This window comes from Numenius arquata, chromosome 5 (assembly GCF_964106895.1).
Source record: "Numenius arquata chromosome 5, bNumArq3.hap1.1, whole genome shotgun sequence".
Lineage (NCBI taxonomy): Eukaryota > Metazoa > Chordata > Aves > Charadriiformes > Scolopacidae > Numenius > Numenius arquata.
The window spans coordinates 666,588-694,467 of record NC_133580.1 but is presented as its reverse complement, the minus strand read 5'-3'; the positions used below and the strand labels follow the sequence as shown (position 1 = coordinate 694,467).

The 27,880-nt window shown below is 52.4% G+C and overlaps 1 protein-coding gene across 3 annotated transcripts; it reads right to left on the bottom strand.

Annotated features, from left to right (window-relative positions):
• On the bottom strand, window positions 1-26,527 carry LOC141464269 (H(+)/Cl(-) exchange transporter 5). Of its 3 annotated transcripts, none has more exons than XM_074147050.1 (13): window positions 26,482-26,527; window positions 24,400-24,549; window positions 14,510-14,661; window positions 12,306-12,405; window positions 10,656-10,840; window positions 10,179-10,301; window positions 9,478-9,684; window positions 8,331-8,411; window positions 6,893-7,435; window positions 5,307-5,493; window positions 3,515-3,913; window positions 1,394-1,610; window positions 1-627 (listed from the first exon to the last, which is right to left on the bottom strand). In XM_074147050.1, the coding sequence occupies exons 1-13, from the start codon at window positions 26,525-26,527 to the stop codon at window positions 537-539; spliced, it is 2,481 nt and encodes an 826-aa protein (XP_074003151.1). In that variant the 3' UTR covers window positions 1-536. The 3 variants fall into 3 exon arrangements, with proteins under 3 accessions (XP_074003151.1, XP_074003152.1, XP_074003153.1); XM_074147051.1 differs by lacking the exon at window positions 26,482-26,527 and adding an exon at window positions 22,554-22,556 and having other exon boundaries at window positions 24,400-24,532; XM_074147052.1 differs by lacking the exons at window positions 8,331-8,411; window positions 24,400-24,549; window positions 26,482-26,527 and having other exon boundaries at window positions 14,510-14,641.
• Between the last annotated feature and the right edge of the window lie 1,353 nt (window positions 26,528-27,880).

The window sequence follows — 27,880 nt, the reverse complement described above, 5'->3', positions numbered from 1 at the left end:
CAGCAGAACACCCTCAGCTAGCCTTTTTATTTTTTTTTTTCCCTATTTTGGCTTTACAAGGTTCTTATTTTTACTGAGTGGCTCATAGGGAATACCCAGCCCCCGAGTCACAACCGCGTCTCTCTGCCACCACCTGAACGTGGTGTGCAAAATCCTCCTGTCCTTCCGAACGTCTGAAGGCGCAGACCTTGTCTTTTCCTCCCCACGGTAGTAACCAGAGTTCAAATAAAATAAGAAGAGGAGATACAATTCTATAGCATTTTGCTTTTACTCCTTCATGGAATCTTTCCAATGCAACTTCACAAAAGCAACGTAAATAAAGTCTTTGTTTTGTTTTTTCTTCTAAAAAGAAGATTATGTTCCACAGATTATGTAGTGCAATTGGTTATCTGGTAGAAAAAAACATTATCTTCTTCAGCTCCACGGAAGGAAAGGCTGAGAACAGTTCCATGGTCTCAATAAAAATAGGGAAGTAAATCCAGGATCTTCTATAAAGTTTCTGTCGTGTGGGACACACGATACCTACGCGTCTGCCTTTAATTGAAGAGGATGGAGTCGGGGTCCTGGTTGGCCAACTGTGCAATGTGCTTCAGTACATCCTTTTTGGTGATGATCCCCAGCAGCTTCCTGAAAAGCAAAAGCACATTTTTAGTGCATGGCCACCCCCCCAGAAGGTGTCCCCTGGCTCTCACACAGCTTCACGGCAGGAGATTTTAATTGAGGTGTCCTTTTGGATGACAGAACTGACGCTCCACACACAGCATGAAGCTCACAAGCCCCAACAGAAACTCCACCAGTGTTTTACACTACAGAAGGTAAGGAGGTTATAACCAAAAGATAAATATCAATAAATTTTTAATGCCCACCTTCTCCAAAAAGATCAATCTGAATGTCTAGTGCTGCGTTTTAAATCCTAGTGCCCTCAGGAGCTGGGAACTGGGCAGAGCACGGGTCAGGGAGGGACACCGAGTGCGGCTCGGTCGGGAGCTGGAAGCTCAGCTGGTGCCAACACACCACAGCAGGGACAGGGAGAGAACTCCTGCTGGTGTCACACTTCAGGGAACAGACCGCTCTGTTTCCGTCTTTGCCCTCATTCCTTTCCACCTCACCAAACACACGGCTTCTGCTCCACACCAGAGTGAATTCAAGCAGTTACAGGACACACGTGGGCAGATCCAAGAGGATCGTGCACCCTTTCCATCAGCTTTAGACCCATCACCCTATGGAGCTGTGTCTTCTCTTACAGGCTTCAACTGAAAGAGGCTCAGGGGCTTCTCAACTGCTTTTTCCCAGCTAAGGATTGCTCCAGGTGATGCTCAGTGCTCTACGCTCAAAGGAGAGGAGGTTTTGACCCAGGCCTACAGACCCTGGGCTCTGCCTGCAGCATCCTTACCCGTTGTGAGTGACCAGGCACTGGCGCAATCCCAGCTTGCGGAATATGTCCACCACGATTTCCATGGGTGTTTGGTCTGTCACCGTGAAAGGACTGAGGTCCAGGATGCTCCTGAGTTTCAGCATAGAGGGGGAGCTCGGGGGTAGCGGAGGAGAGTGGTCAGTGAAATAAATAATTGAAGTGCTCACAATCCCATCCTGCTTCTTCCGGGCACTCTCTGGAAAAAAAAATAGTTGATTAAATATCATCCCTCCTTTCCTTTACCAAGCATACCCTCTTCTCTCCGCCCACACTGGGATGGCATTTTCCCTTCACCTGCGCTGTTTCTCAAGGCCACCAATGCCCCAAGGAAGTGTGTGTTATGTTTCCATCCTAATTTATAATAACTGCATCGTAACCCCCAAGGACTCTGAAGTTTCACCCCAGGGGTGGGAGCAGGACACGTTCTGCCTCAAGCCAAGGCTGCCCCATATCCCAGCATTCTGCTCTGGCCATGGGAATGCAGGTTCTGGAGATCTTTAACTTTCCTGTTTTAAGAGGAGGTAGACAAAATGCTTTGTACTGTTATCAGTCACCGATGTGGGTCCCGTGCAGAGAAGAGAAAGAAGGATTTTTAACCGCTTAACCCACTGGGGCTCAGGCTCCGTGTCCGTGATGAGGGTCAAGAATAGAAAAAAGTGAAATACTTGCCATCCCTCAGACATTTACCCGGCTGCGTTACACCCCGCCACACGGGCAACGGGGTCTCTGCCACTCTGCAGCTCCCGTTGGATACCTGCACTCCCAGCCTCACTGGGAAGGGGCTTCCCTGGAGCCCAACCGCCAGCCGGGAGTTGGGAGCTGGCGATGAAAAGCTAAACCCCGTCCTGCGGCACTCACCAGCCCAGCACGGCACTTATCTCGGGGAAAGGATTACCCTTAACGAGTCCCTGGACACTCAGAATAACACCAAGGCAATTATTTGTGGTCACACCACAAAGCAGCCTCACAGAGGGGAGGCAACGCACATAAGGGGATAGTGCCCTTTTTTCTGTATTTCATTCCATGCTGTCACAAGCTTTTGGCCAGAGGCTCATCAGAAGAGCAAGAGCAATATCCACGTTATCCACGTGCTCCAAAAGACTGTACTGCACACCCTCAAACTGACACTGAAAACTCACCTGAAAAGGGAGAGGGAACACACGGGGTCAGTCCACAGCCGCAGGCAACTTAATGATAGAAACTGCCCTAGTTCTGCCACGGGACAGAGCTGGCTCAGGACCAAGCCCTCACACCACCCCTACGGAAAGCCGTCAAGCTTGAGCTGAGGCCGTGCATTCAACCGTGCGCTGGAGAGCACACCGCAGAGCTCAAGCGTCTGCCGGCCTCCACGATCACACCGTTCCCACCATCACTGTCTCCTTTCATCCAAGATAACTGCCACCCCTGGCCAGCACGTCATCACCTCACACCAGCGCCCGTGTGCCCCCCAAGAGCCAGGAGTGGGGACTGACCCACAGGAGGTATTGAAGTGGGAAGGGGAGTTGCTTCTGCTCAGGTCTCATGCCGGGAAACAGCACTTGCAGGTTTCTAAGAGACCTGTTTCCCAAGGAGCTCAGCTCACCCCACAGAAATGGCCTCAGGTGAGCCTCTACCAAGTCCCACCAGCACCACCACCACCTGCCTCCAACCACCCAGTGAAAGACTAGGCTGGTTTTCAGTGGTGAAGAGATGGAAGACTTTAACATCAGCATCAATATTTATAGGTTTGACAGCACCACCCCAGAAGTCACCCAATATTCAGTACTCGGACCAACCAGTCTTTTTCCTTAATAAAATAAGGTTTGAGACATGAACAGTTACAAAAGGTTTCCATGGGCAGTCATCCATGAAACCAGGAAGCCTCATCCTTGCTGGTAAGAAGTCTCCTGCTTCACAGCCCTGCCCTAAGGTTTATGAATTCATAAACCCACACTAATTGCACTGGGCAAGTCACCCTGGCCTTCGCACTCCATGTGTGCGTTTCCCCAGCTGCTCAAGGATGGAGATGCAGGCACCAGTAAACTCGTCAAGTAAAGTACAGCCGGTGCCATTTAAGGCCTCTGACGGCATCATTTATCTGTGCAACATCTCGTCTCTTACCGATTGAAATGATGAGGTCTCTCCTGAGGACGAACCCAACAAGCCTTTGGGACTCCCGTGACACCACCACCGGGTAGCCACTGTAAGTGGTTTCATTGATGATGGTCTCAACATCTTCTACGGTCATGCTGTCCTGCGTGATGACAGTCAGAGGAGGATCATTCCTCCGCGGCCTCATGACGTCCATGGCGAGTGTCTTGTGTGAGAACTCCTCCTTGGCTTCCAAGAAAGGATATCCGTTGAGGCGAATATGGGCATCGTAAATGCCCTCCCGCCCGATGGCATCGGCCACCCACTTGCTGGTCATGGCTGCTGCCATCAGAGGAACGATGTATTCCAGCCCACCGGTGAGCTCAAACATGATGACCACCAGCGACACAGTCATTCGGGTGACCCCACCTGCAGAGAGAACACGGAGGACATGAACACGGAGTGTTGGGGGTCTCCAGACAGGAGAGCTGTTCTGAGCTTTGCCTCAGCTATCCCATCCAACACTTCCAGAGAAGGTCTGGTATCAGCAAGGGGCTGTGCCGTTGGACTCCTCCATCACATTCAGCATCGCAGTGGAAGCCACCACAAGCAGAACATGGTACTGAAACCACCCGTCCCTTCCAGAACATGGTGCCATGGGCTTACAAGGGTTTGATACGCGGTTTTGAGCTTCCTTGAACTCAGAGGTGACCCTAAAAGGCCAACTGTCTCTCATGTTACTTAGCTCCAAAACAGCCCTGCCATGCCACAGAAGGGCCTTGTGCACACCTCCATAGGTGGATTCATGAAATGCGACCTCTGACAGGCCGTATGCAAAGGGCAAGTGTCACCCTGACATCCTCTGGCTGCGAGCATCACCTCCCCTGACAGCAAGGGCTTAGCACTTACTTTCCAAGTTTGCCACCTTTCAGCCAGACACTGTGGCTACTGCTCCTTACGCTTTTGGAGGTTTTCAGCACTAAAAGAGCTGAGGTGTTTCAGGAGTGAGTCTTCTTAAACATTGTTATCATGAGTCCTCTTAAATACGGGCATCATTTTTATATAACAGCACTTTGCCTCGGCATACTTTACTTATTCTTTTGAGATTCAAGTCCCAAAGCTACTCCCAAATATTTTAGAGGAGTTTTGTTCCCATAACCACCTCCTAAAGGGGCACGTACCCCTTAGCACTGCCCAGTGGCAAACAGAACAGCTCACAAAGCGGAACTGTATTTGTTTTTCATCAATTACATGCAAACAAGAAGGTTTATCCCCTTTTAAAAGCCCAAAGATAGGGTTTGGTAGCACGTTTTTATTGTTCCCGAAATGAGAGTTTTTCCTGATACAGTAAAGTCGTCCCCTAAGAGTTAAAGGTACTATTCCGTGGAGGAGAGGACTGGGAATTGCAGTAAAAATGAAGTTCAGTCACGTGCACTCTATTTTTTAAATCCAGCCGAGCGGAAAAAGCGTTACCAAAACCCAGAGCACTTGAAAGAAGAGCTGCACCGTAAGATCTCAGGCCAGAAGAGGAAGCGAAGTGAATTAACCCCCCAGAGGAAAATCTGAAGTCCCTGGCCAGTCCCACTGGTTCCAGCTGCCCGTTCAGGAGCCTCCCCACCGAATCCCGCCAGCGACGGGCTGGGGCTGGAATGCAAACAGGATGAGAGACACGTTCCGTATTTTACTAGAGAGTTCCCTGCTCTTGAGGTGAGGCCGGTCTCTGTAGACCGTGAGAACAGCAGCAGCATTTCACACATCTTTACACAGGCAACCAAGACCAAAATGCACAGCTCGGGCTCCAAAATCCACCTCCTCGGCTTACCCAGACAGGCTGCGGCCCCCACCATGGCGTAGAGGCCGGGAGTGATGCAGTCGGCCCCCGGGCTGCACCAGCCGCTGAAGATGGCCCAGTCGTGGTGGTAAAAGGCCAGTTGCTCCACGGCCACGCCGAGCAGCCGGCCCGCTATGGCCCCCACCGCCATGCTGGGGATGAAGAGACCCGAGGGCACCTGGAAAACACGCATCAGGAAACATGACGTTTCTCAGGCATTTCCAAGACCAGTGATGGAAGCTGGAAACAGGACTGAGTCAGAGGTTACGCTGAAGTTAAACCTGGCAAAGCTGCCTTGATTTGTCACCTCTGCCCCTCCTGCGCCCTCGCGCTCCACAGTCTCTGCAAGAGCTTGCCTCCCCTCCTTTCTGAGAGGTAACAAGAGGCTGGTGTGGAACAGAACAAGCTTTTTTCAAAAGCTTTATTTCCCAAGAGAATGAAGCAAAGCTCCGCCTGCAGACACGGCTATCGCTCCCCCGGGGCTGCCCAACCTCACGCCTACGTGACTGCTGCAGGCAGGGGATCTTCCCTCTCTGCCGCCCTCAGGTACTGGGAGTGCAGCCGTCCCTCTTCCCTGGCAGAAAGTCAAATGCCACCATGAGAGTGCAGGAATTGACACACATGGCACAAGCGCCACCCCACAGAGCCACTGCCGGCAGGTTTCTGCTCTTCCAGGACTCCCAAAGCTCCTGTTCCTTGTCAGAGACTCTCCCCACTCTCCTTTACACATCTCTCATGCAGCTTTCTCACAGACTTGACGATTGCCCTTGGATGTCAGCAACCACCTCCCAGCAACCATGACGTCCAAACCTCTGTGGTGGGGTCACCTTTCTGGACAGGCCACTGGAGGACTGGGGGGCAGTGGGAGATGCTGAGTTCTACCTGCTGAACCTCACCGCAGGACAGCCCAGCCCCAGGCAGGACATCCACAGCCCAGGAGGTGCCACCAAACAAGCTCACAACCCTCCGACCACAGAACAGCGATGACCTGGTCTAGTGGGAGGTGTCCCTGCCCAGGGCAGAGGGTTGGAACTGGATGGTCTTTAAGGTCCCTTCCAACCCAAATCATTCTGTGATAACTGAGCATTTACAAATTACGGTATCGATTGCTTCGCAATTAGGTTTTGCATATATAATAGTAGCCCAGAGAAGCTGTGGCTGCCCCATCCCTGGAGGGGTTCAAGGCCAGGTTGGACGGGGCTTTGAGCAACCTGATCTGGTGGGAGGTGTCCCTGCCTGGAGGGGGGCCTTTAAGGTCCCTTCCAACCCAAACCATTCTGTGATTCTATGATCTACTGTATATATTTCAAAAAGGCTTAAGGCAGGACCATTTAGAAGCATTCTGTGTTTGGAAAAGAGGACACGAAGCCCTGAGACACCAGCTTCAGTGACTGCATCTGGAGCCCACGCTCAGGCTAAAAGCAAGAGAACATATAATCGCAGTCTATCACCTTGCCCCCTACTTAACAGAGCTTGGGGAGGAAAACAAGTCTGTTTATTGAGCAAATAAAACTCTAACACCTGGGGTTCCTGCAGAGGATGAGAAGAACGTGAGCTCCTTTATGGGCAATTCTCACCTTCATGCCAAAGGTGAAGATGGTGATGAAGACCTTCATTATGAGGGCCAAAGCCAGCTGCCACATGGCGGTGTAAACTCCTGGGCCAGCAGCTCGGTCTGGCAGGTCGTCCCCTTTGGTGCTGTTGAAGTCATTGACGTACTCGCAGAGCTTGGAAGAGTCCAAAATGCCACAGTCGTTGAAGAGCTCGGAAATGAGCTCGCTGGTGCTCATTCTGGTGTACTCGTTGGGGAAGGCCAGAACAGCCGTGATGGCGGTTACCACGAACACCTCCAGCACGGGGTACTTCCCCAGCTTGGTCGTCTTGCGTCGCCTGCACCAGGCGATGTTGCTGCGAATGAAGAAAGCTCCCCAAAGCCCACCAAATATTCCCAAAAGGATGAAGGGCACGAGCTCCAGGAGGTGCCACGGCATGTGGAACTCCACGTAGAAGAGAACCAGGCGGCTGTTGCCGAAAGGGTTGATGGAGCGCAGGGTAAAGGCAGCCACCAGGGCAGCGAAGAAGGAGCGCCACAGCGTCTTGAGAGGAAAGTAGTAACTGACCTAAAAAAGGAAAACCAAAGCAGATTCGGTCACTTTAACGCTTGTCGCTACACCCATCGCTGCCCAGTAACAAAACCACCAGCGCGTGAAGTAAGAGCAGGGATGGAGATCGATGTGCGTTGGCTCACACCCTCCTCTCCAGCCAAGCGCCCTGGGCTCCGTTTGAGCTCCCGATCCATGGGACGGGACAGCAGGGACGGGATGGGTCCTGGCCCCCGTCCCTCCAGTGCAGTGAGTGCCCTCCACAATCCCTCAAGTGGAGGTGACTGCCTCGGGCAATAAAAGCTGTCACAAATCAGCTCTGAGCTGAATTTGGAGAAAACTATTTGCCTCGCGTGCTCTGCTCGGCCCAGAAGTGCCGGAGAGCAGTGGTTGCCTCAGTTGCCACCACGACCACTGCTCAGCGGGGCAAAACCGTCCCGCTCCTCCTCCGAGCTGAGCCCTCAAGCAAGCAGCAGTGACCCATCGCGTGTCTGGACCAAAAGAACGAGAATTAGAAGTTCCTTGGGAAGGAAAAGGGGTTTGATAAGCCAGGGAATTTTGATCCCAAGCCTCCCGGGACAGAGGTGGCAGGAGAGTGGCCGTGATGGAGGCGGTGGCTGTGAGCAGTCAGTGTTTGCTGAGCACGGACAGACCGGGGGAAACCGAGGGGTTTTATTGCAAAGCTGAGGACAGACATCATCCAAAAATAAGTTCTCCGGTATTTGGAAGAATTACCTGAAACCCCAATAAGCTTTTAGGTTGCTTGGCCTTGTAAATACACCACCAATGAGTATTCAAGAGGGTCTCCTTTCCACACCCAAGCAGTTAGGAGCGGGCTGCATTTTTAAACCAGCAGGGTCAGTTCTTGCAATAAAACAGCTCGCCAAGGGCTAACAGAAAATGCTGATGTTACCTCTTCCAGACTAAAGAGCACTCCTCCGATCGGTGCACCAAAAGCTACAGACACACCAGCAGCCGCGGCTGCCGATAAAACCTAAGAGAGAAACCAAGGACAGTCAGACATTTCCAGTCCCCCCCTTCCCAACCTTCCCCCTATTTTTCTTTGTCTTTACTTAAATTTGTACAATTTTTCTCTCCAATGAGCGCACAGTAAACCAGGGTCTGCCAGCAGGGAAAAGACGGAGTGAGCCAATTCCCTCCTTGCAAGGAGCTACAAGGACATTGGGGTTCGCATTTAAGCAGTCTCTTCCCCAAATTAGCAGAAGTAGCACCACTGGCAATTACCTTGTCCTGTTTCAGCTGATTTCATGCTGTGCTTTCACCTCAGATAAAGGTGGAATAAATACAGAATGGCAGTAATTTCACCTCCCAGAACACACTGACTTTTCAGAACGGTGTCACAGGAGGTGCTGTGGGGCCACCAAGCCCTGCCAGCCCATGGGGTGGATTCTGTGGGCTTTGGTTTAGCAGAAGGTAAAGTGGCTGATGTGACACCACACATCTCCCATTAACCCTTCTCCAGGGACTTGTCCAGAGAAAAGCCTTACAGCACCATGAGGGAACACTCATGGGTGATGAGACCCTGGCCCAGGTTGCCCAGAGAAGCTGTGGCTGCCCCATCCCTGGAGGGGTTCAAGGCCAGGTTGGAGGGGGCTTGGAGCAACCTGGTCTGGTGGGAGGTGTCCCTGCCCAGGGCAGGGGGGTGGCACTGGACGGGCTTTAAAGTCCTTCCAACTCTAACCGTTCTGTGATTCATGCTGGACGTTGGCTTGGTTCTTACATAACCTCCATCCTTGTGGCCCCAAAAGCAAAGCCCTTCATTCTACTCCTATGGCCCAGTCCAGGTCCCTCAAACAGCCCCAAGATGGTTTGTGAAGTTGCATGACAAACACAAGCATCGCAGAATTGGGTTAGTCCCCATCGCAAACAAGATGACGCCCTTTGCTGGGGATACGCTGTGATGTCACTTCCCAACCGAGATGGCTTTTGCTCCAACCAGGCGTTGTGCTGAACACCGAGAACACACCAAAGCAGAACAATCTACACTGAGCGCAGAGAGCCAGACCCACAGCTCTCCCCACATCGGGGTCTCTCTGTACCTCTCTGCGCTTGGCTTCGTTCTTCCTGTACTTGGTGAAGAGATGACACAAGATGTTGCCGCAGCAGCAAGCGACGTGCACCAGGGGCCCCTCTTTGCCCAGGCTCAGCCCAGAGGACACGGCCAGCACTAAGGTGATGGTTTTGATGATCAGCGTCCACTTGCCCAGGTAGCCTCTAATGATGAAACCACTTAAGATAGTTTTGATCTGGAAGTCAAGCACACAAAGCTCTACAGGCTTTCAGTCAAGCCCTGGGCAGAGCTCCTCTTTTACCAGGCGCTCCCAATCCTGCCCTCAACACTCCCCTACGGCTCTTAGACTCCCTCCCAGCTCTCAAAACTAACGCAGAGATGTCAAAATATCCCTCTGTGCAAAGGCAGAAACAGCCATTGAGCCCTTCCTTCGGGACTCCTCTCCCTGCTGAAGAGAAGTCCAAGGCTCGTGGAGCCTGTCTTACACCAATGGGGTGCTTTTCTTTGTACCCCCTACAGTAAATGCCAAAATATCCCACTTTTTTAAATGGGATTGCATTGAAGCTTAAGTACCAGACATGTTTCACTAATAGTTTGGAAAAAAAACATACATTAAACCACCATCTGAAGTGCAAGAAATTATAATTCCATAGCAGGCACACGTGATCTTTGGATGGTGGGTCCCTACCCCACCTCAGAAAATCCCAACCCGCTTCCATCCTCACTCACCTCCGGGATCCCTGAACCACAGGCGTAAGGAGCAAACCCCTTCACGAGCAGCACAGCAAGAAGGGAGAACAGCAAGGCCCAGATAACGTACATGAAGTAGTTGAGAATATATGCAAAAGCCCCCTGAAACAAAGAAAAAGTTACCCAAATTAGATGATTTCTACTGAGATCAATCAAAGCTGCACACTGAGGCCAGCGCACAGGAACAGCAGGGGATCACACCCACGGTTATAGGCCAAAAATGAGGAGAACTACATTAAATCTGAGGTTTCAAGGGCAGGTTTCATTTGCTGGGTTATGGGGATACGAAGTAATCGAATATATCATATATTTACACCCTTGGAAGACCCCAACGATGAACGTTAAACCCCCCAGAGCTCACAGATCTGGTGTATAAATCCAGATGGCTACCAAGGGACGGTACGAGCTGGGAAACGGGACATTTCAGCAGCAAAACCAGCTGTGGGTACACGTCACCTCTCCATGGCCCAGGATCAGCTGGGACCAACTCTTCCACTCGGGACACTTGTCTCTGTCGGTGAAGGTGGTGTTGGATTTCCAGCAACAGTGCTCGTGGTTAAACCAGAAGCCTGCTAAACACACACCCTCCTTCAGATCCGTCATCCAGTGGGCAGAGATGTCTATCAGACCCGCTAAGGAACCTGGTTTAAAGGGGGTAAAAAAACCACAATTAAATAATCGCCTTATGCAGCCTCAAATACCTGAAGGTTACAGTCTGCCCTACTGATTTTTGCCTCGCCTACCAACAAATAGAGCAGGAGTGACAGTTTTGCCTACACTTCACTTTTATTCTAGAGAGAGCTAAATGGCAAGATTTGCTTAAGTGTGTGTATATATATATGTGTGTATATCTTGTAAAGAGCAGGTGAGGAAACAAAACATGCTTAACAGTATTTCAAAGGTCGAGCATCACAAACTGTGTTCAAACTCACCCTACGTGACTAAAAATTAATTTTTCTCAATTATACTGGACAAGCACCTATTAAACGTAGCGGAGCAAGCAGACTGGGGGGCAGAGAGGGACGTACTGTGTTTCTGGAGGATGCAGACAAAACGTGTCACCGCACTCCAGTGCGAGAGCTGGCATCCAGGAGTTACACCAACGACGCTAAGACTGTGACAGGAATAACTCTGAACATGGGGGAAATATTTCCAACCCCAATATAAAATAAAAAATAAAAAAAGGAGGGTCAAGTTACAACTGTGCCCAGTGAAAGCAAGCCAGCAGAGAGCCAGCACAGAGAGTAATTCCACTTTTAGAAGAGGAATCTTCAAGCAATTCCTTAGTTTTCTGTTAAGAACAACTCCTGCAATCCCCACAGGCAAATGCTGCCATCAGCTCCGTTCCCAGCAAAACCGCCACATAAACAGAGGCCAGGAGCAGAGACCTCTGATCCGCAGGAGCAAGTGCCAGCACAAGCTCCAGAGGCAGCAATAAACATTTAGCAAATCTGCCAGTTAATGAGAAACCGGCTCGCAGCTCTCCTCTGTAAATATTAACAGGAGACTTCATTTCATCCCTCGTGATGAACGCTCAGCTGCTCTCCATCAGGAAGAGCTCTACCCAGCCCATGCACTTCTGCGGCCCCGGGTCCAAAGTTTCCTTCTGAAATCATCCAAAAGGTCTCAGTCAACCTCAGCAAGAAGCCTGGCTGCCCAGGAAACACCTTTTGTATGCAAGCATAGATAGTAAGAAAAAAGGACCATCTTTCCAGCAGTCCTTGGGATTAACCTCTCCTCTGTCAACAAAGAGTGTTCAGCAAAGATGCACAACACTCTCCTCTGACCCCCACTTCCATCAGCTCTGTTCTGCTGAATTTTGATTTCTCTCAGAGCTCTGAGGCAGCAGATCCAGAGCAGCAGCGCTCAGTCTCAGCTTTGTATCTGGCTGTTTATACAAATACGGCCTCAAAGCACATAAAAAATAATTCTCTGTGAATTGCAAAGGAGCGGCAGAGCCATAAACGCCAGTGCAGCCCCTCACACAGCCCTTGCTCCAGGGACAAAGTCTCCCTCTCCAGGGATCTGCCCGGGTTTGTGGGCGGAACCGATCCCGACGCTGCAGAGCGGAACCAGGTCGGAGTTTTAGATGGTTTTTGCTCTTACCTGCCAACAACCCGATGAGGAGCATCAACAACCAGCCTGAGAAGGCATCGCTCACACTGTGGATCAGTGCCCAGGTGGACTCTTTACTTCTGCTGGTGATCTGGAAAAGGGTTTTTCAAAAAGAAAAAACAATCTGTTACAGACACTGATCTACTTTGGCCTAAACGCTCTAAAAACTACCCGGTGAGGTGCTTAGTGGACGATGAGCCCCTAAGACTGGAAACAACAGCTCCCAGGACATATTCTGCTCCAAGGGGTGAGGGAAATGGTACCAGGAGCAGCTGTTCCTGCAGCTGGCACAGAAATGCAGCCCTGGGCAGGAGATGGGCAAGAAGGGGTCGAGGAGACTGCCATTTGTCCCAGCAAAACAGAAAGTATTCAAGTAACGCTCTCCTCCTCGGTGTCTTCTGCACAAAACTGAGACAGAACTCATCCCTCAATCTTTTCCTGCCATTACTTGTTGGTGACAGCAAGTTACCGACAATCCGACGCCACAAGCAAATCTGGAGACTGAAGAAACCATTCATTTGCTTTGCCCCCAGGAATTTACGGATCCTGCCCAGTGGGTACTGATACCCACCAGCTGTGACAGCAAACCAGAGCTGTCACCAACCCTCCGGAGTCTCCAGCTACTGCCCAATGTCTGCCACACCACCCGGACACCGCTCCGAGCAGAGGAGACGGGATGGGGGCCACCAGTTTAACACCGACACGGAGGAACAGAGGTCAGGCTGGGACTGGTGCTGGTGGCACTGGGAAGTGGGACCAAGATGCCCCAGGAGGGTGAGTTCCTCGGGGGCTCTGGTCCCATCCGAGGAGTGACGCCTGGCAGTGCCACTGCTCTGGACAGGCGGACAAAAGGGTGACAGAAGAGCTACTGTGTGCCCCCATTCCTCTGGCTGCCTCCACCCGGGGATGCATTCCAGGACACCACCATTATTCCCAGATAAAAAGGCACATTGATGCAAACAACTAACGCTCGCTAAATGAGGAATAAACACAGTCAGAATCCTTTCCGCCTGAACGAGCGTTGGGTGTTTTTTTCTCCAGATTTTTGCCTTTCAGATGCCGCGCTGCCCAGGAGGGGAACTGCTGCTGAACCAACGCAGGGGCTGCGGCCAAAGCTATTTCCTTTTTATTTCTTCTCACTGGACCAAGCCTACACCTCTCTGGCCAGCAGAACTTCTGCCCTGACCCCATTTCAGCTTCTTTCGGTAAAGCCGGAAGCAGTACTTTTATACAAGCGCCTCCGCAGACAGGGAATAGCCGGTCCCGTTCCACACTGAGGGACATCACCCTCATATACGTGCATCTGCCGAGGGCATACGTGTGAGCAGCCCTCGGGTCTGTACTCTTCGTTTATAGATGGGGACAGGTTTGGGGGCAGGAGGTACTGGGGGGATGGAGCTCCCGAACTGGGTCTGTACGTGCTCAGGTTTAGGCACTATATGGTATTTATAGTAGGTCCTCACACACTGAGCAGGGACCGTGGTCAGTTTGTGCATTTCTATTAAGACACAAGTTGTTTTGTGAGGCTCAGGAAAAAAAAAAAAATAAAGACTATTTTGGCAAGCAAATAGACAAGTTGAGTTTGGTCATCACCCCACAAGAGTTCACCAGCAAGGGCTTCCCGTGAACCAGGAGCATGCTGGGGACATTGGGACTTATTTAAAACATCCTCTGCTTTCTAAGCAGATTTATTTAATAGCAGAGAGCGGTGACGTCCTGGGAATGAATTCTGGAAGAACTGCACTTAGTTTTCTCAAACGCACGGCACAGAACAATTCCAACAGAAGGAGCATCGTTCACAAGTGCAATTGCGTGAGCAGAAAAACAGCTTCCAGGAGCAGCAGTGCGGGTCTTGCTGTGCTTCAGCTGAGCAAGTTTAACACGGCACAAGAAAACACCCCATTAAGGCATTGAAGATGTGGGCCAGAAACCCATGAAAGCTTTTTGAATGAGTAAAAGCCTTCAGAAGAGAAGCAGCAATTGATAAACTGCAGCACATTCAATTTAGCGTTCCTTTCCCTCAAACTAATGATCCCACGGGGAGGCTCCCAGTTCCCATCCCAGGGGCAATCCCTCCATCCCAGGTGTATCTCCAGCCCGTATCTCCTTCCCAGTCCGGCCATCAAACTGGGATTAGCTCCAGCAAGTTAATTACTCTGCCTTCAGTGCCAGCAAGAAGCAGTAAGATATTTTACCTCTCTGTGCCTGTCCCGGTCCCTGGATTTCTCTCGCACCCAATCTATAGTGTTAAAATCTTCGTAGGTGCCCACACCAGGAAGAGGTTCCTCCAGGAAATCCATCATCGTGCTTGTGCCGTTCATCCCTCCTCCGTTATATGAGGAAAATCCTGGGGGGAGAAATTGAGCATTTCTTAGTTTTCCCCCTTTTTAGAAAAAAAACCCAAAACGTTTGCCAAAACTCTAATTTAGTGGGAAAACCACAGATTTCAGAGGAAGCGAAGAGCTAATGAGCTGTTCCTTGAGTTAAACACGCCAAGCAAGGCTCCCGGGATGACCAGGGGTATGTCCCTCCCCAGCTCCAGCAGTTCACGTAGAGAGGGCGTCGTTCCTGGAAATGACTGTTCAAGAACCAGCACAGTAAATCAACACCAGCATCCAGATGTTAACTTTTCCCTAAATCCAGAACTTTTGCCATATGAGGAGGGCAGAGGGAAGAGGGAGAGGAGAAGGGGAATATTCGAGACCCTGGGCAGAGCTGAAGGGAGTCCCGGGTGGATGCAGTGAAGGCAGGAGGGCTGTGGATGGGAGACGGGAGAAGGAAAGCATCCGACCCCCATTGCTGGGGAGGGCCAGGAGGGCCTGAAAAGCAGAAGGTGGTACCAAATGGGGGCTCGGGAAGAGACCAAATCAGGGCTCGCAGCCGCCCTTCCGGTGAAAGAACCTCGACCAAACCACTCACCCTTCTGTCTAACCTCCAGCCTATGGAAAATGATACTTAGTGGGGACGTATGTCCCCAGAATTTTGGTCACAAGACAATCTCTTCACGGTTCGGAGCAGAGAACAAGGCTGTGGGGCAGGGTCTACAGAAGACTATTAATCTAGAGCATGACGAGGGCTGGCCGGGTCCGTCTGAAGACAACACACAAGGGCTCTGCACGGTACAAGCCGTGCTCCCGAGCAAAGCCTCCAGAGCGGCATCCCCCCGTTCTGCCGTCCTCTGCTGAGAAAATAAATCCATTAATCATAGAACCGTTGAACTACTGGGGTTGGAAGGAACCTTGAAAGATCATCCAACCACCTAGTCCTGGACCTCAGCGTAGAAAACGGGCCAGAACCAGTGGATGAATGTTGCCTCCACGTCCCCAGGTGCTCAGTTTACGGCCAGTCCCCAGCCAAGGTGGCGTTTGTCCCCTGCTGAGCAGGAGGCGGCAGAGCAGAACCTGCCTTTGGGGCACCCAGGGCAGAAGCCTTGGATCCACACAGATTTTACCTGCCCTGGGAAAATTCCACCTGGAAAACCACCATGGATCTATTCCTGCTTTCCTTTGCTCCTACAACAAAATACTGAGCATCTCTGATCCGAAAAGAACCTTTAAAACCCCCGTTAGTGTAACACTTGCTCCTTTAAAAACGGGTTTCTGAAAGCCTCTTGCAAGTAGCTTGAGGAAAGTCTTGAAACTCACCAAGGGAAAAACAAAACAAAGGTCTTTTAAAGCTCATCCGAGGAAATCAAGCAGTTTCATTGACAGTAACTGTCATGGAACAAGTTTTTCTGTGCAATTCAGCCCGAGCTTCATTCCTTTGCTTGTGCAAGCACCGAGGCCCCTGCTCCCACTCAACACCAACAGAATCCATCCGAAATTACTCCAGATATTTTTCTAAAGCCACCGAACGCTGAAAGGGCAAAAATTCCATGGGTTCCTCCAAGAAACACCCCGTTAAATTTCAGCAGAGGTGGAGGGTGCCCCACAGCCCGTTATCCATTACACAAAAGCGTCCCCAGAAAATCGAGGTGACGCCGGTTTCCACCCTGAACACGGGCTCTGGAGCTCCCTGAGGAAGCCGTTCCCGCTGCTCTCGCTTCCAAAGGCTCTGACAGCCAGAGACCTCCCAGGCTTTACCCCCGCTCTGATGCTACCCGGGAGGCTGCGGTTTCAGACCTGGGCAGGAGAGCAGATCTAAGCAGGGTCCTGTCAGACACCCAGTGTTTACAGTCACCCAGAAGGAAAAAAAAAAAAAAAAGATGCAAAACCCCAAATCCGGTCAAAATTGAAAGGTGGTAGGGAAGAGGAGTATTAAAACTCCCATTCGGAAGGATAACGTTTAACATTTCATTTAGCTTATTCAGGTTGTGGATACCACCAGGGCAAAGGTGTCTTTGCATGAGAAGTAAGGAATTCAAACAATCGCCCTCTACCCCACCACCTAAAGGCAAAAGAGGGGAACAAAGACCCCGACGTCTTCCCACGCCATCCCCCAGACTGGCACAGCAGCCTCTTCACAGAGGAAAAGCCGCCAGAAAACAAGATGAGTCACGTAGCACAACTGACAACTACCACCAACTAACCCGCTTAGAGGCTCCCTGCTTCATTCGGGACAAAAAAAAAAAAAAAAAAAAAAAAGTTAACGGAAGTTCTCCAGAGATCTTCCAAGTGGTGAGTGCAGAGTGAGCCCACCTTGCACGGGAAAGAAAATGGGGCATGTTTGCCAAAAGCCAAGAGGAGTTTCTCTGGTTTTAACAACATTTTTCACTTACAAAGCCAAGAGCTTGGAAATACAAACCGGCATCGACACTTTCAGAGACCTCTCCGGTCAAACCTCCCCCCTGGGGATCCCAAACGTTGTTCTACAAATGTGACGGACCAAAACCTCCTTGAATAAATCATCCTAAAAACAACAACCAGGTTCGACACGTACAGGGCTCAGATCCCCCTGTGTAAAGCCAGCTGGGTGAGGGCTTCCCCACAGCCCCTCAGGGCAACCAGCCCCCTCTGAAGTGGCTGTGTGACACCAGGGACAAGACAGGGCATCATCCCACTCAACCACAGCCCAAACAGGTCACACCTACGGTTCAGAGCTGCAGATCCTCACAGCAAAGGCCATGGACGTGGAGACCGGGACCACAGCAGAACAACTGAACCAGGGAGGCAAGCCAGGGTATGACCCAGCGTGTCACCTCGATGGTGGCACCGGGCTGTGAGGAGGCCACTGCCTCCCAGACCACCCAACATCCCAATGCCCACCTGGGCCACTTTGTGGCAACTAGATGTTCTCCAGCTCGCTCACCTGGGTCCGATTCCCATTCCCAGGGACACCTCCCACCAGACCAGGTTGCTCCAAGCCCTGTCCGACCTGGCCTTGAACCCCTCCAGGGAAGAAGAAGAGATCGGGGTCATTCCCTGCTCACTCTTCTGGAACAACTGCCCAGAGCAGTGCCTTTCAGCCGTCCTGGGAATACTCTCCCAGCTCTGAGCTGCTGCAGGAACAAGACCCCAGGGGGACACACTCAGCACCCACCACTGCCCCAACACGGGCTGCAGGACATCGCTCCCCCAAAGTCCCACGGGTGCCAGCCCCACGGACCCCATCCATACCACAACCAGCAGCTGCTGGTGGGGTCTCACAATAGGGCTGAAGGGATGGTGTGATGTGACCCACACGCTGGGAACCAGCCTGGATCCCGCTCCTCTCCCCGTTCTGGCCCCGTCCGGCCCAGCCTGCCCTCCCCGCAGCAGCAGGGGACACATCACAAAGCCAGAACCCCCGGGTTCCAGCCACGCACGGCAATTTCCCAGCCGGGTAAGTGGTCCATTGGACAGAAGATAATGAGAAAATGTTCTTATATTTTTTTCCAGGAGTAATACCGAACTGTAAAATGGCTGACAGGCATGAATATTTATCAAGATCATATTTCTCGCCTCAGCTGTTCACAAATCAAGGATGCTAGGATAACCAGATAGGAATAAAGGAAGAAAATGAGCCTGGTCAGAAGCTGATGGTGCGGGTCGGCCCCATTCCGAACGCACAGCTCTCGGCAGCAGTATTTGATGCCTAGAGCCAGCGGGTCAAACGCGAGAATGTCGAGAGAAGCACAGCTCATTTTTTAAACACAGATTTGTCAGCATTTTGATCACCTCTTCTCCCCAAAACGGGTTAATGTTCCACTTTAGAGAGTCTGCCTGGCTTAAAAAAAAAAAAAAAAAAAAAAAAAAGAGAAAAGAAAAGGCAGCGCCTGTTAAAGTTACAGGCGTCTGTCACTGCAGTGCAGCCACCCCAGGGCTCCCTCAATTGTCCTGCCAGCACAGCAAGGTGACAGCCCTGACACCGGGGAGAGGTCTGTGCCACCGCTCCCCTCGCCCCGGCCAACGTGGAAAGAAAGGAAGGGTTTCACAGACAAAAGGGAGCCGGGCAGTAAACAACCAACCATTACACAGCAGAAATCCCGCAGCAGAAATCCCGCAGACCACCCGGCTGCTCCCGGGCCCCCCATCCCCTCCGCGCCCCCCCCCCGCCTCTCCATCCCAGCGCAGGAGCGGTTTCGGAGCTGCCCCCATCAGTTTGCTGCCCCGCAGCCCCCCAGCCACGCTCCGTCCCCTCTTCCTCCTCCTCTTCCTCCCTCCTCACCCTGGCTCAGCCCCTCCGGAGCCCCCCCGGGGAACCCGTCCGTCCCATGGCGGTGCGGGCGGAGGGACGGCGGGTGCTCCTTCATCTCACGGCGGCGCTTGCTGCATCCTCTTCCTCCGGACCCGGCCGGAGCCGAGCCGGCAGCGCCGCCGGGCCCTCCCCGCACGCCCGGCGTCACCGTCACCGGCCACCGTCACCGTCACATGAGCTGGCCCTTGCACCCCTCGCTGGCAGGGACAGGGCTCCCGCGGCACCGGGGAGAGGGGTCGGGCTCGCCGGAGGGAGGGGAGCGAGGCTGCACCGGGGGAGAGGATGCACCGGGGGGAGAGGGACGAGGCTGCACCGGGGGAGAGGATGCACCGGGGGACGAGGCTGCACCCGGGGAGGGGGACGGGGATGCACCGGGGGAGAGGATGCACCCGGGGGGAGAGGGACGAGGCTGCACCCGGGGGGAGAGGATGCACCCGGGGGAGAGGGACGAGGCTGCACCCGGGGGGAGAGGATGCACCCGGGGGAGAGGGACGAGGCTGCACCGGGAGAGAGGATGCACCGGGGAGGGGGACGAGGCTGCACCCGGGGGGAGAGGGACGAGACGCCCCGCCGCTGCCAGCAGACCCCCCCGGGGTGCTTTATCCGGCGGAATATTCTCCCCGGGACCGAGAGAGACGGAGACCGGCTCTGGGCTCTCACGGGCGCTAGAAGCCCGGCGGGTTAAAGCCGTGCCCTCAGACCCCCGTCACCCCCACGCTCCAGCCCCAAAGACCGGGCAAACCCGGCACTTGGCCACCTCGCCCAAGGCCCGTCCGAGGGGGGACACCCCGAAGACGAGCAACCAGTTCTCCCAGTCCAAGGGACTGGGACAGACCCCGCTCTGGACCGAGTCAAGCATCAGCGCAGGAAAATACGGATTTCCCAACGGACTGTCCTGACACCGGCGGGTCAGTCACAGATACACTGAAAAAAAACCCAAATAAAACCACTTTTTTTTTCCCCACCTTGCTGACATTCTGCCTGCCGAGCAGCCGGGAGCGATGCTCTCCGCTCCCTGTCCTCCCAGGAGGCAGCAGGGACCGAGTTGTCCCTTTGTCCTCCCTCGGAGCCGGCCCCCAGCCCTCGGGGCCCCAGGAGCGCTCTTTATCTCCCCCATGCAAGGTACACAAGAGCTCAAAGGGGCTGGTGATTAAGTTCTCCTGGCTCCAATTAGCCGGTGATAGCTTGTCATTTAGGCATTGTCTGGCGGGCCTGAAACACTACACCCCGGCAAACGTTGGCTTTGGGCTCACCCGATACGCTGGCCGCTGGCCACGGGCTGCTCCGACAACCCCGGGGCTCTGTCTGGAGGTCAAGGAGGAAGGCGGGTGAAGAAAAAAGCCTGGGGAGATCTCTCCAGCTCGGGGATCCATCCCAGAGGGTGGCCCTTTAGCACTTCTGATGGGTGAGTGCATTAGTCCAACCTGCAGCAGTTGGGTGAAATCCCCTGGCCAGTAAATTAGGTAATTAATCCTTCCCAGGGCCAGCCGGCCACCCCCAATATTGCAGCTAGAAACACCACCCGCCTCCGCTTCCCCGGCGTGGAGAGCGCAGGCGAGGAGAGGGCGAGTGGATAGAACCAGAAATCCCAATGAAACCAGCCCCACTGACCCCACTGCGCTTTTGGGGTGTTACTTGTTGCTACTGCAATTCTCAATTCCTGCCCTTGGAGCCCAAAGAGAAAAAACCTTCTCAAATCCAACAGCAAAAAGGAGACCTTCCGGCCATTGAAGTATTCTTGAGTCTCCCTCCAGAAGAAGCAGGGACCATGCTCCTGCCTTTGCTCCCTGCACTTTAAAGCACACCCCGAGCGTACCGTGACGCCCAGGCGTGACATCTTCTTCCTCCCCAGCCCAGAGTCTGCCTCCTGGCAGCAACGAGTGGAGAAAGAAAAGCACAAAATCAGCCAGCATCACTGCTTAACTCATCCACCCAACCAGAAACCCGTTCAGAGGAAACCATTTGTACCATGTATTTTTTCAAGGAATTAGGAATCAGTTCAACTTACCCCCATAACAAGCACTCGACAGAATCAGCCCCTCATCCAGGAGGTATTACCCGGTAAGGCAGCTCTTCCAACAGACTTTGCCAAAGGAATCAGGCCTCATAAATTTTATATTTCTTCAAATAAAAAAAAATAAATCAACAGGACTGCAGATACAATCTAACCGACCACGTACTTGGGTACACACAAAGCTTTGGACAGGATTTTCTTTAGAAGGTCTCAAGCACATTAAGCTCTCGGGGATCGGCAGGGAAAGTTTTCTCACAGAAAAGCGAGTGGCTGAAGACACAGGGCATTAAAGGCGTAAATTCCTAGGTTCTGGAAGCAGGAGGAAGGGAACGGGGGGATCCCATTCACTTCTGCTTGTACTGGACTATTCAACATAGCTGTAAGTGGCCTGGAGAAGTGGTGCCTACACTCACTGTAACTCATGCTGGGCAACCGGCGTGTCCCGGGCTGGCTTTAGAGGACCACAGCTGGGCCACCATCGAGCAGAAGACACTCACCCCCAAAGCACGGCTCAGGGGAGGGGGGAGAGACAAATGCAAACAGTGTCATGCCCGAGGTCAGCACGTCTGACCAGACAATTCAAGTGTCGGCAGATAACGCTCTGCAAGTCATTGCTCAATACTTAAGAGCAGTCAACAAGGAAAAAAATCCTTAAACTAAGAAGCAGAAAAGATTTACTGCTGTAGAAATGCCCCTTGACCATCACGTGCAGTTCTGGGCACCTTCGAGATGGCACAGAAAGGAGGCGATGCCAGTTAGATGAAACAACTTCTGGGAAGCACGACTGTATCCTTAAAAAACACGGTGCCACCCCATCAGCCCTTTGCCAAGAGTAAAATCTGGGCTTCGACAAGGATTTTGAGAAAGCCCTGCTCAGGTTCCCTTGCTGCCCGGTGTAACACCATTACCACAGCACCAAGACTACAAATCGGAGGATTTTATTCAAAAGCCAAGTTTCATTCCCAAGCACAACTTAACAGCCTGGAAAAAAAAGTCAAGGAAAGTCCTATCTGTTCCCTTTTATTGACCAAATGCTGAAGTCCAAAGCAGAGAAGATAAGAGTGAGTGTGGGAGCGTGGGACCCGGGGCGTTGGTCACAGCCAGCTGAACACGAGCCAGCAGTGTGCCCAGGTGGCCAAGGCAGCCAACAGCATCCTGGCCCGTGTCAGGAACAGTGTGGCCAGCAGGACTGGGGCAGCGATAGCCCCCCTGTGCCAGGCACTGGTGAAGCCCCACCTCGAGGGCTGCGTCTAGTTCTGGGCCCCTCACGACAGGAGGGACATTGAGGGGCTGGAGCATGTCCAGAGAAGGGCAGAGGTCTGCAGCCAGCTCCATCACGGGAGAACCTCAGTCTCCACCTCCCCAGCTCCAGCCACCACATCTTCAGGCCATGTGCCCGGCACCCAAGCATTTGCCAGCAAACGGTTCCTGAAGCCAGTGGGGGACATTCATAGAGTGAACTGAAACCAGTATTTTGGCAAGCAAGTCTTTAACCTTTTAAATTTCCTCTTTTACTTCTGTGTCAACTCCCCGCGTGGACTGAAGCATCCTGTGACAGGAGAACCTCTTTCAGGAGAGCCTCTCTCAGGGGAACCACTCCTCTCGGCCACCGGCTTTAGGGCAGCCCCTGAAGTGCCACCACCATCACTCACGTGCCAACAGGGAGGACCCCCACTTTTTTCACAGCAGTAGCCACAGGCCTTCAAACGCCCTGAGCCGAGACGGGAAGACCTATTTACACCAGGAGGGAGACAACCGAGTGCTGCTTCAGGCCAGCGGCAAAGCTCAGCTCCATCGCCCACTGCTGCTTCTGAACTCTACAGAACAGCAATTTCCTTACAAAAAGTTAAAGAATTCAGCTCCTTCTCTCTAAATACTAAACATGAGCACACCTTTAACTTCAGAGAGCTGATAACGCTGACGGCTCTCACCAGGAAAGAGCACACGGATTTACAATTACATTACCAACATGCGTAACGTGATTATTTCTGTGTATTAATTCTGCACCTACTAGTAATTAATAGCTCTTCGGAAGCAAATTCAGTCACAGTCGTTATTTCAAGCTCTGTGCAAGGAGATTTGAAGTGGACTCTCGGAGCTGCCCAGTTCTAAAAGTCACTTCCACCACCGGTTGAGGATACAACACACTTGGGATGCAAATCTTGCACATCCCTTTGTGCACAGACAGAGGTTTTTTAAACCCCGAACCAGCACTTATCACTCAGAGTGAATGCAACTGCCACAAAAACACCTCCATCGCTTCCAGGCTGGGGCAGAGGAAGGGTGGGAGGGACCAGGCCAAGGACACGCTCCTTACAGGGTCTCCAGCAGCAGAAGGGCTGGTCCTTTCAGGTACTGACAGGCGACATTTGAGGAAGTCTGTCCTCATCTGCGCTACCTGGAGGCAGACCACGGACTCGAGAAGCAAAACCAGAAGGATTTCTTTTTAATTTTTGCCCTACAGTAAACAGGGGTGGGGGAAGAAGAGGAGGTGGTTTACGGGAAGTCACGGACACTTGCAGCCTTGCTGTTCAAATCAAGTATTTTTGCTTTTAACCTACCTTATGATAATTCACAGGAAACAAAAACCAGGCAGATCTTGTTGTCTAGTGCCAAAGCTCAGCAAACCCACGCAGACTGCTCTCCCCCGCTGATTGCACAACCCAGGCTCAGACCGGCAGAGGCAGCGTCAGACCCTCCCTGGACAGACGTGTGGTGGCAGGGGATGCCCAGCATCTCAGGCTTTGTGCAACCTCAGCACCAAGCCCCTTGGGGCTGACACATTTTGAGAGTCTCTCCAAAATGGACAACCTTTAAAACTATAGGTAAAGAAGGAGGGAAGGGGAAGGGAGAGTCTCTGCTCGTATCAGGAATCGCTCCATGTGGACTTCCCTGCCCATCACATCACGACACCTCCCTCGTAGCACTGCCAGCTCTTCCCTACAGCAGCTCTTTTGGAAAACTCCAGAAAGAACTATCCAGAAGCCCAAAAAGCAAAGCAATAGGAGAGGATACGCAAAGTAACCACACAGAGGGCTCGGAGAACAGCTTTCCCCTCTGACAGGACACACACAGCCCAAGACCCGGCAGCTCGGTGGGTGGAGGCAGACGAGCAGTGCCTCCCCACCACCACAAAAATCACTCACACGCTTCTTGCCATTGCCATTTATTTGAAGGAGATTTTCTGCTTTGCACAGTAGAGGCACCTCCCACCAGCCCCAGTTACAGAGCAAGGCTGGGAGCCAAAGGTGGCACGTCAGCAGGCGCCGGGCGCTTCTGCAGAAATCTGTTTGAGGATGCAACACGCAGAATCCTGCAAACGATTCCCATCGGTGCCATGAAACGCAAGACCCATCCCAGGCAGAGGCCAGCAGGACCCACACAGAAAATATCACCATGAAATCCTACCAAAAGCTACTACAAAGAACAGCAAGGGAAGAGATGCACAGGTATTACCTCCCATCTCCCTGTCGAGCGGCGGGTCGTCGTCTGCCATGGAGAAGTCCAGAGACGCTCCTGCTATTTCCAGCATGTCTTCATCACTGGTGCTGCTCTGGAAACTCCCCCGTCGATAGCCTTTCTGATCCATGGCCAGAGCTTCCAAACCTGCGAGCAAAGGGAAAGGTTTCAGGGCACAAGCACAAAGACTCGGCACTTTGTCCTGAAGCCCAGGAGCCCGCACTGCTCTTCCCGCAGGAAGGAGAAATGCAGCGAATCCACCCGGAGATCGGGCTAGAACAGGACAAAGCTGGACGTTCACAACTCCAGGCAAAGCTCTGGCACTAGATTTCATATTGCCACACGCCAGAAACAAACACCAAGTCCCAGTATGGCATCGGAACTCAACTGGAAAGACATTCAAATGGGACAGCATTACAGTGGCAGGTTCTTAAAAGAGAAGAAGTTTTTAAATCTCTGGACAGCCGGGCCCCACAGGGGAAAATCCTTCCATAAGGGCTCCCATACACATACCCTCTACCCCTCAGTCCCTGCCTGCTGGAAAAGGGCTCAAACTGTTTTTTTGACTAACCAGCTGCCAGCCACAGGCTTAACCAAGGCATTACGACCAACAAACTGCGAACATCCACCCCAAACACTAGAGACAGCCGCTGTCACAGCTGCCATGGCTCAGGTGCCCTGTATCCTGTCACCCAAGACCCGTCATCTTTCCCCCCTCTTCTCTAGGATGGCAGAGAAACTACAAAAGCACAAGCTCTGAAAACATAATAATAAACTAAATTGGAAAAAAAAATAAATCAGGTGTCAGCCTCAAAAATAGCTCTTGCCACCTGAAAGTGGGAATCTTTTCATCTTAGCGAGAAGCCAGGCCGTGTTTGTTTTTCTCTTGCAAACGTTTTTCAAGAGAATTACAGAGGAACCAAATATTGAGCTCAGCCTTATTTCAGGAAGGGAAAACGCCAGCCAGCGTTTGCAGGGTATGAATTACACACTCTGCAGAAAGCACTTCCTATTACACACACAAAAAAAAAAAGCCACCACACAAAAAAAGTCTTGGCATTGTCCGAAGTGACGCACTGGGCTCTTCGCTGAGCCTTGCTCCGTGGAACACGATGTGACTTAACTTCTAAGCCCTGTTTACTCGTTAAACTGGTGCAGAATACACCAGTAAAGAAAGTGCTGAGCTCCAGCCGAGGGGAACCGGGCGTTGGGGAAGGCACCAGTGCTGCCGCAGTAGCGCCGAAAGCACCAGGACGGGGGGCGAGCTGCAGCCCTCCCTCAGCCCCCAGAGAGAACTGGAGGCAGGAGACACTCGGGAATTCAAAGCTGCTACTTGCCAGCTAACAATAAAAATCATTAAATTTCGTTTGAGTGCTGCAGTGCTCCTCCGGAAAGCTGCTCCCAGGGTGCAGGGTGGACACCAGCTCCCAGAGAACTAAAGAAACTCTGTGCTTGTGTGTCACGGGGCTTGTCTGCACCAGAACCCGGCTTTGTAGGTATTTTCCGGTAAGTCTGCATGTGTGTACAGGTTTAAAATAGGTTTGTATTCACGTATTTGCTTTGCACAAAAAGCATAAATTCATAGCCCTGCCAGCGGCTGTCCCTCAGCCCACAGAAGGCAAAGGCACTGCCAGCACGGGCAGCCACAAGTCCCCATTTGAAGAGCAAAAACTGGAGCAATGTCCCCTCCTTCTCCCCCCAGTCCATCCCCAAGTTTGTTCTCATTTAGAGTTTTAAAACCCAAAACCAAGCCAAGAAGCACACCGCCCTCAGTCGCAGCAGAGCCCGGGTGACACCCAGGACGCAGCACAGAAAGGAGAGAGAAGATGGTAATTCAGCTCTGAGTCCTAACACAGCCCCTGAGACTCAGGTTTAAGTCACTTTTCTTACTCTTTGCTCCCTCTACGGGCGAGCGATGCCTTTCCAGGCTAAACCATGTGCATCAAAAAAAAACCAGAAAGACTGTTCTCATGCTTATCTATGTTGTTAATTTACCAAAAGACTTCCATCAGGCAACGGCTGCTTCTTTCCTACCGGGTTGGGGCACTCCTCGGGACGCCCCGGCAGCAGGGTACGTACCGCAGGGCTCCTGGTGCCCCCGGCGCTTGTGTGAGTGAGAAGCCATCCTCCTCCAGCGCTCCCGTCCTCCTCCTCCGCCTCCTTCAGCCCTCGCTTTTCGAGCAAAGGGAAGGAAAACCTGATGGGGTCCAGCCCCGCGACGCCTGGAAGTGACTCAGATGCCAGCACTCGCAAGGAGGAAGCCGGAGCACCCCGCTGCCGAGCAGAGCCAGCCCCAGCGGTGATGCTTCAGCCCTCGCAGCGCTCTTCCATCAACACCAGGCATTCCAGGCTTTTCTCCCCATTTCATGCTTCGACGTCACTGGTGCGCTCAGCGAATCTGCTCCCCCAGCCTGGACACAGCACCCGTCCTGGTGCCACCATGGCTGTCCCTTCCTCTCCACAGCCGGAGGAGTGGGACCAGTGAGCCGTGGCACCGGCAAGCCATGGCATCGGTGAACACCGGCACTGCCACCACCGAGCCCCCAGCCAGTGACGTCGGGGCTCGGAGCAGCCCTTCCAGCTCACAGGTCCATCGCTTCCCGAGTAAGAGCCTGGCAGAAGTTCCTGCAGTAATTTCTCTGGCTCCACCAAGACATGGCGTCAAGAGAACACAACTTAAAAATGGGCAGGGAGCAATCCTGCCTTCGGGAGCCACCGGTGCTGCGGGGGACGGAGCCAGCTTCCCACCCAGCGGCTACGGGATGTGAAAAACCACAGCCCACATCACAAGACCGTCCTTTTTTTCCCAGAGATCAGCAAATCTCAGCTGAGCTCTGACAGCTCGGGGCACTTCCTCCTCCTCCCCAGCCCCACAGCATCTCTTCACAGGGGCAGAGATCCCTTCCCACAGTCACCAGATCCGACAGGACACAAACAAGGAAAAAAAAAAATAGGGCAAGGGAATTGTAACTGAAAAACAAACAAAGGGAAGGAGAGGAAAACATAATTTCGCCGTTATGTCAATAACCAGGTACCTGGCTGGGAGCCAGCAGAGCAGGGCTTTCCTGCAACATTCTCACTCCAGGGGCTCACCTCGCCCTTAAAAATGACATTTCTCTTCCAGAGCAGAGGATGTTACTCCACGAGAGACGAACTTCAGTGCAGGGGACACCGAAGTGAGCTGGTTTGGATTTCGTGGTATCCCAGCCCTTGAAGCACGTAACCCTGCCAGCCCTGGCCCCGTGTGCAGACTCGGGGTGAATTACAAGAGGGCTGGGCACTCATCTTCAGAAAAACAAACAAACCAACCAAAAAAACCAAACAAAAGAAAAACCAACCCAAAACCCAAACAAAACAATTGTCATTTCTTCTTTAACCACTAAAAAAAAAAAAAAAAAAGATCAAACCAGAGTATGTACAACACCAGAGGCTGCATTCACAGAGCTCTGAGGTGTAGAGCTATTCTATGAAAATAGAA

What these genes read in the sequence shown, in the direction of transcription:
- LOC141464269 (XM_074147050.1), bottom strand. Translation starts at nt 26,527, where the DNA reads ATGGCTTCTCACTCACACAAGCGCCGGGGGCACCAGGAGCCCTGCG. An exon ending in ACCGGGACAGGCACAGAGAG is followed by an intron (nt 12,406 to 14,509) that starts GTAAAATATCTT and finishes ACCCTTTTCCAG; the next exon opens with ATCACCAGCAGAAGTAAAGA. An exon ending in GTGGTTCAGGGATCCCGGAG is followed by an intron (nt 9,685 to 10,178) that starts GTGAGTGAGGAT and finishes CTTGACTTCCAG; the next exon opens with ATCAAAACTATCTTAAGTGG.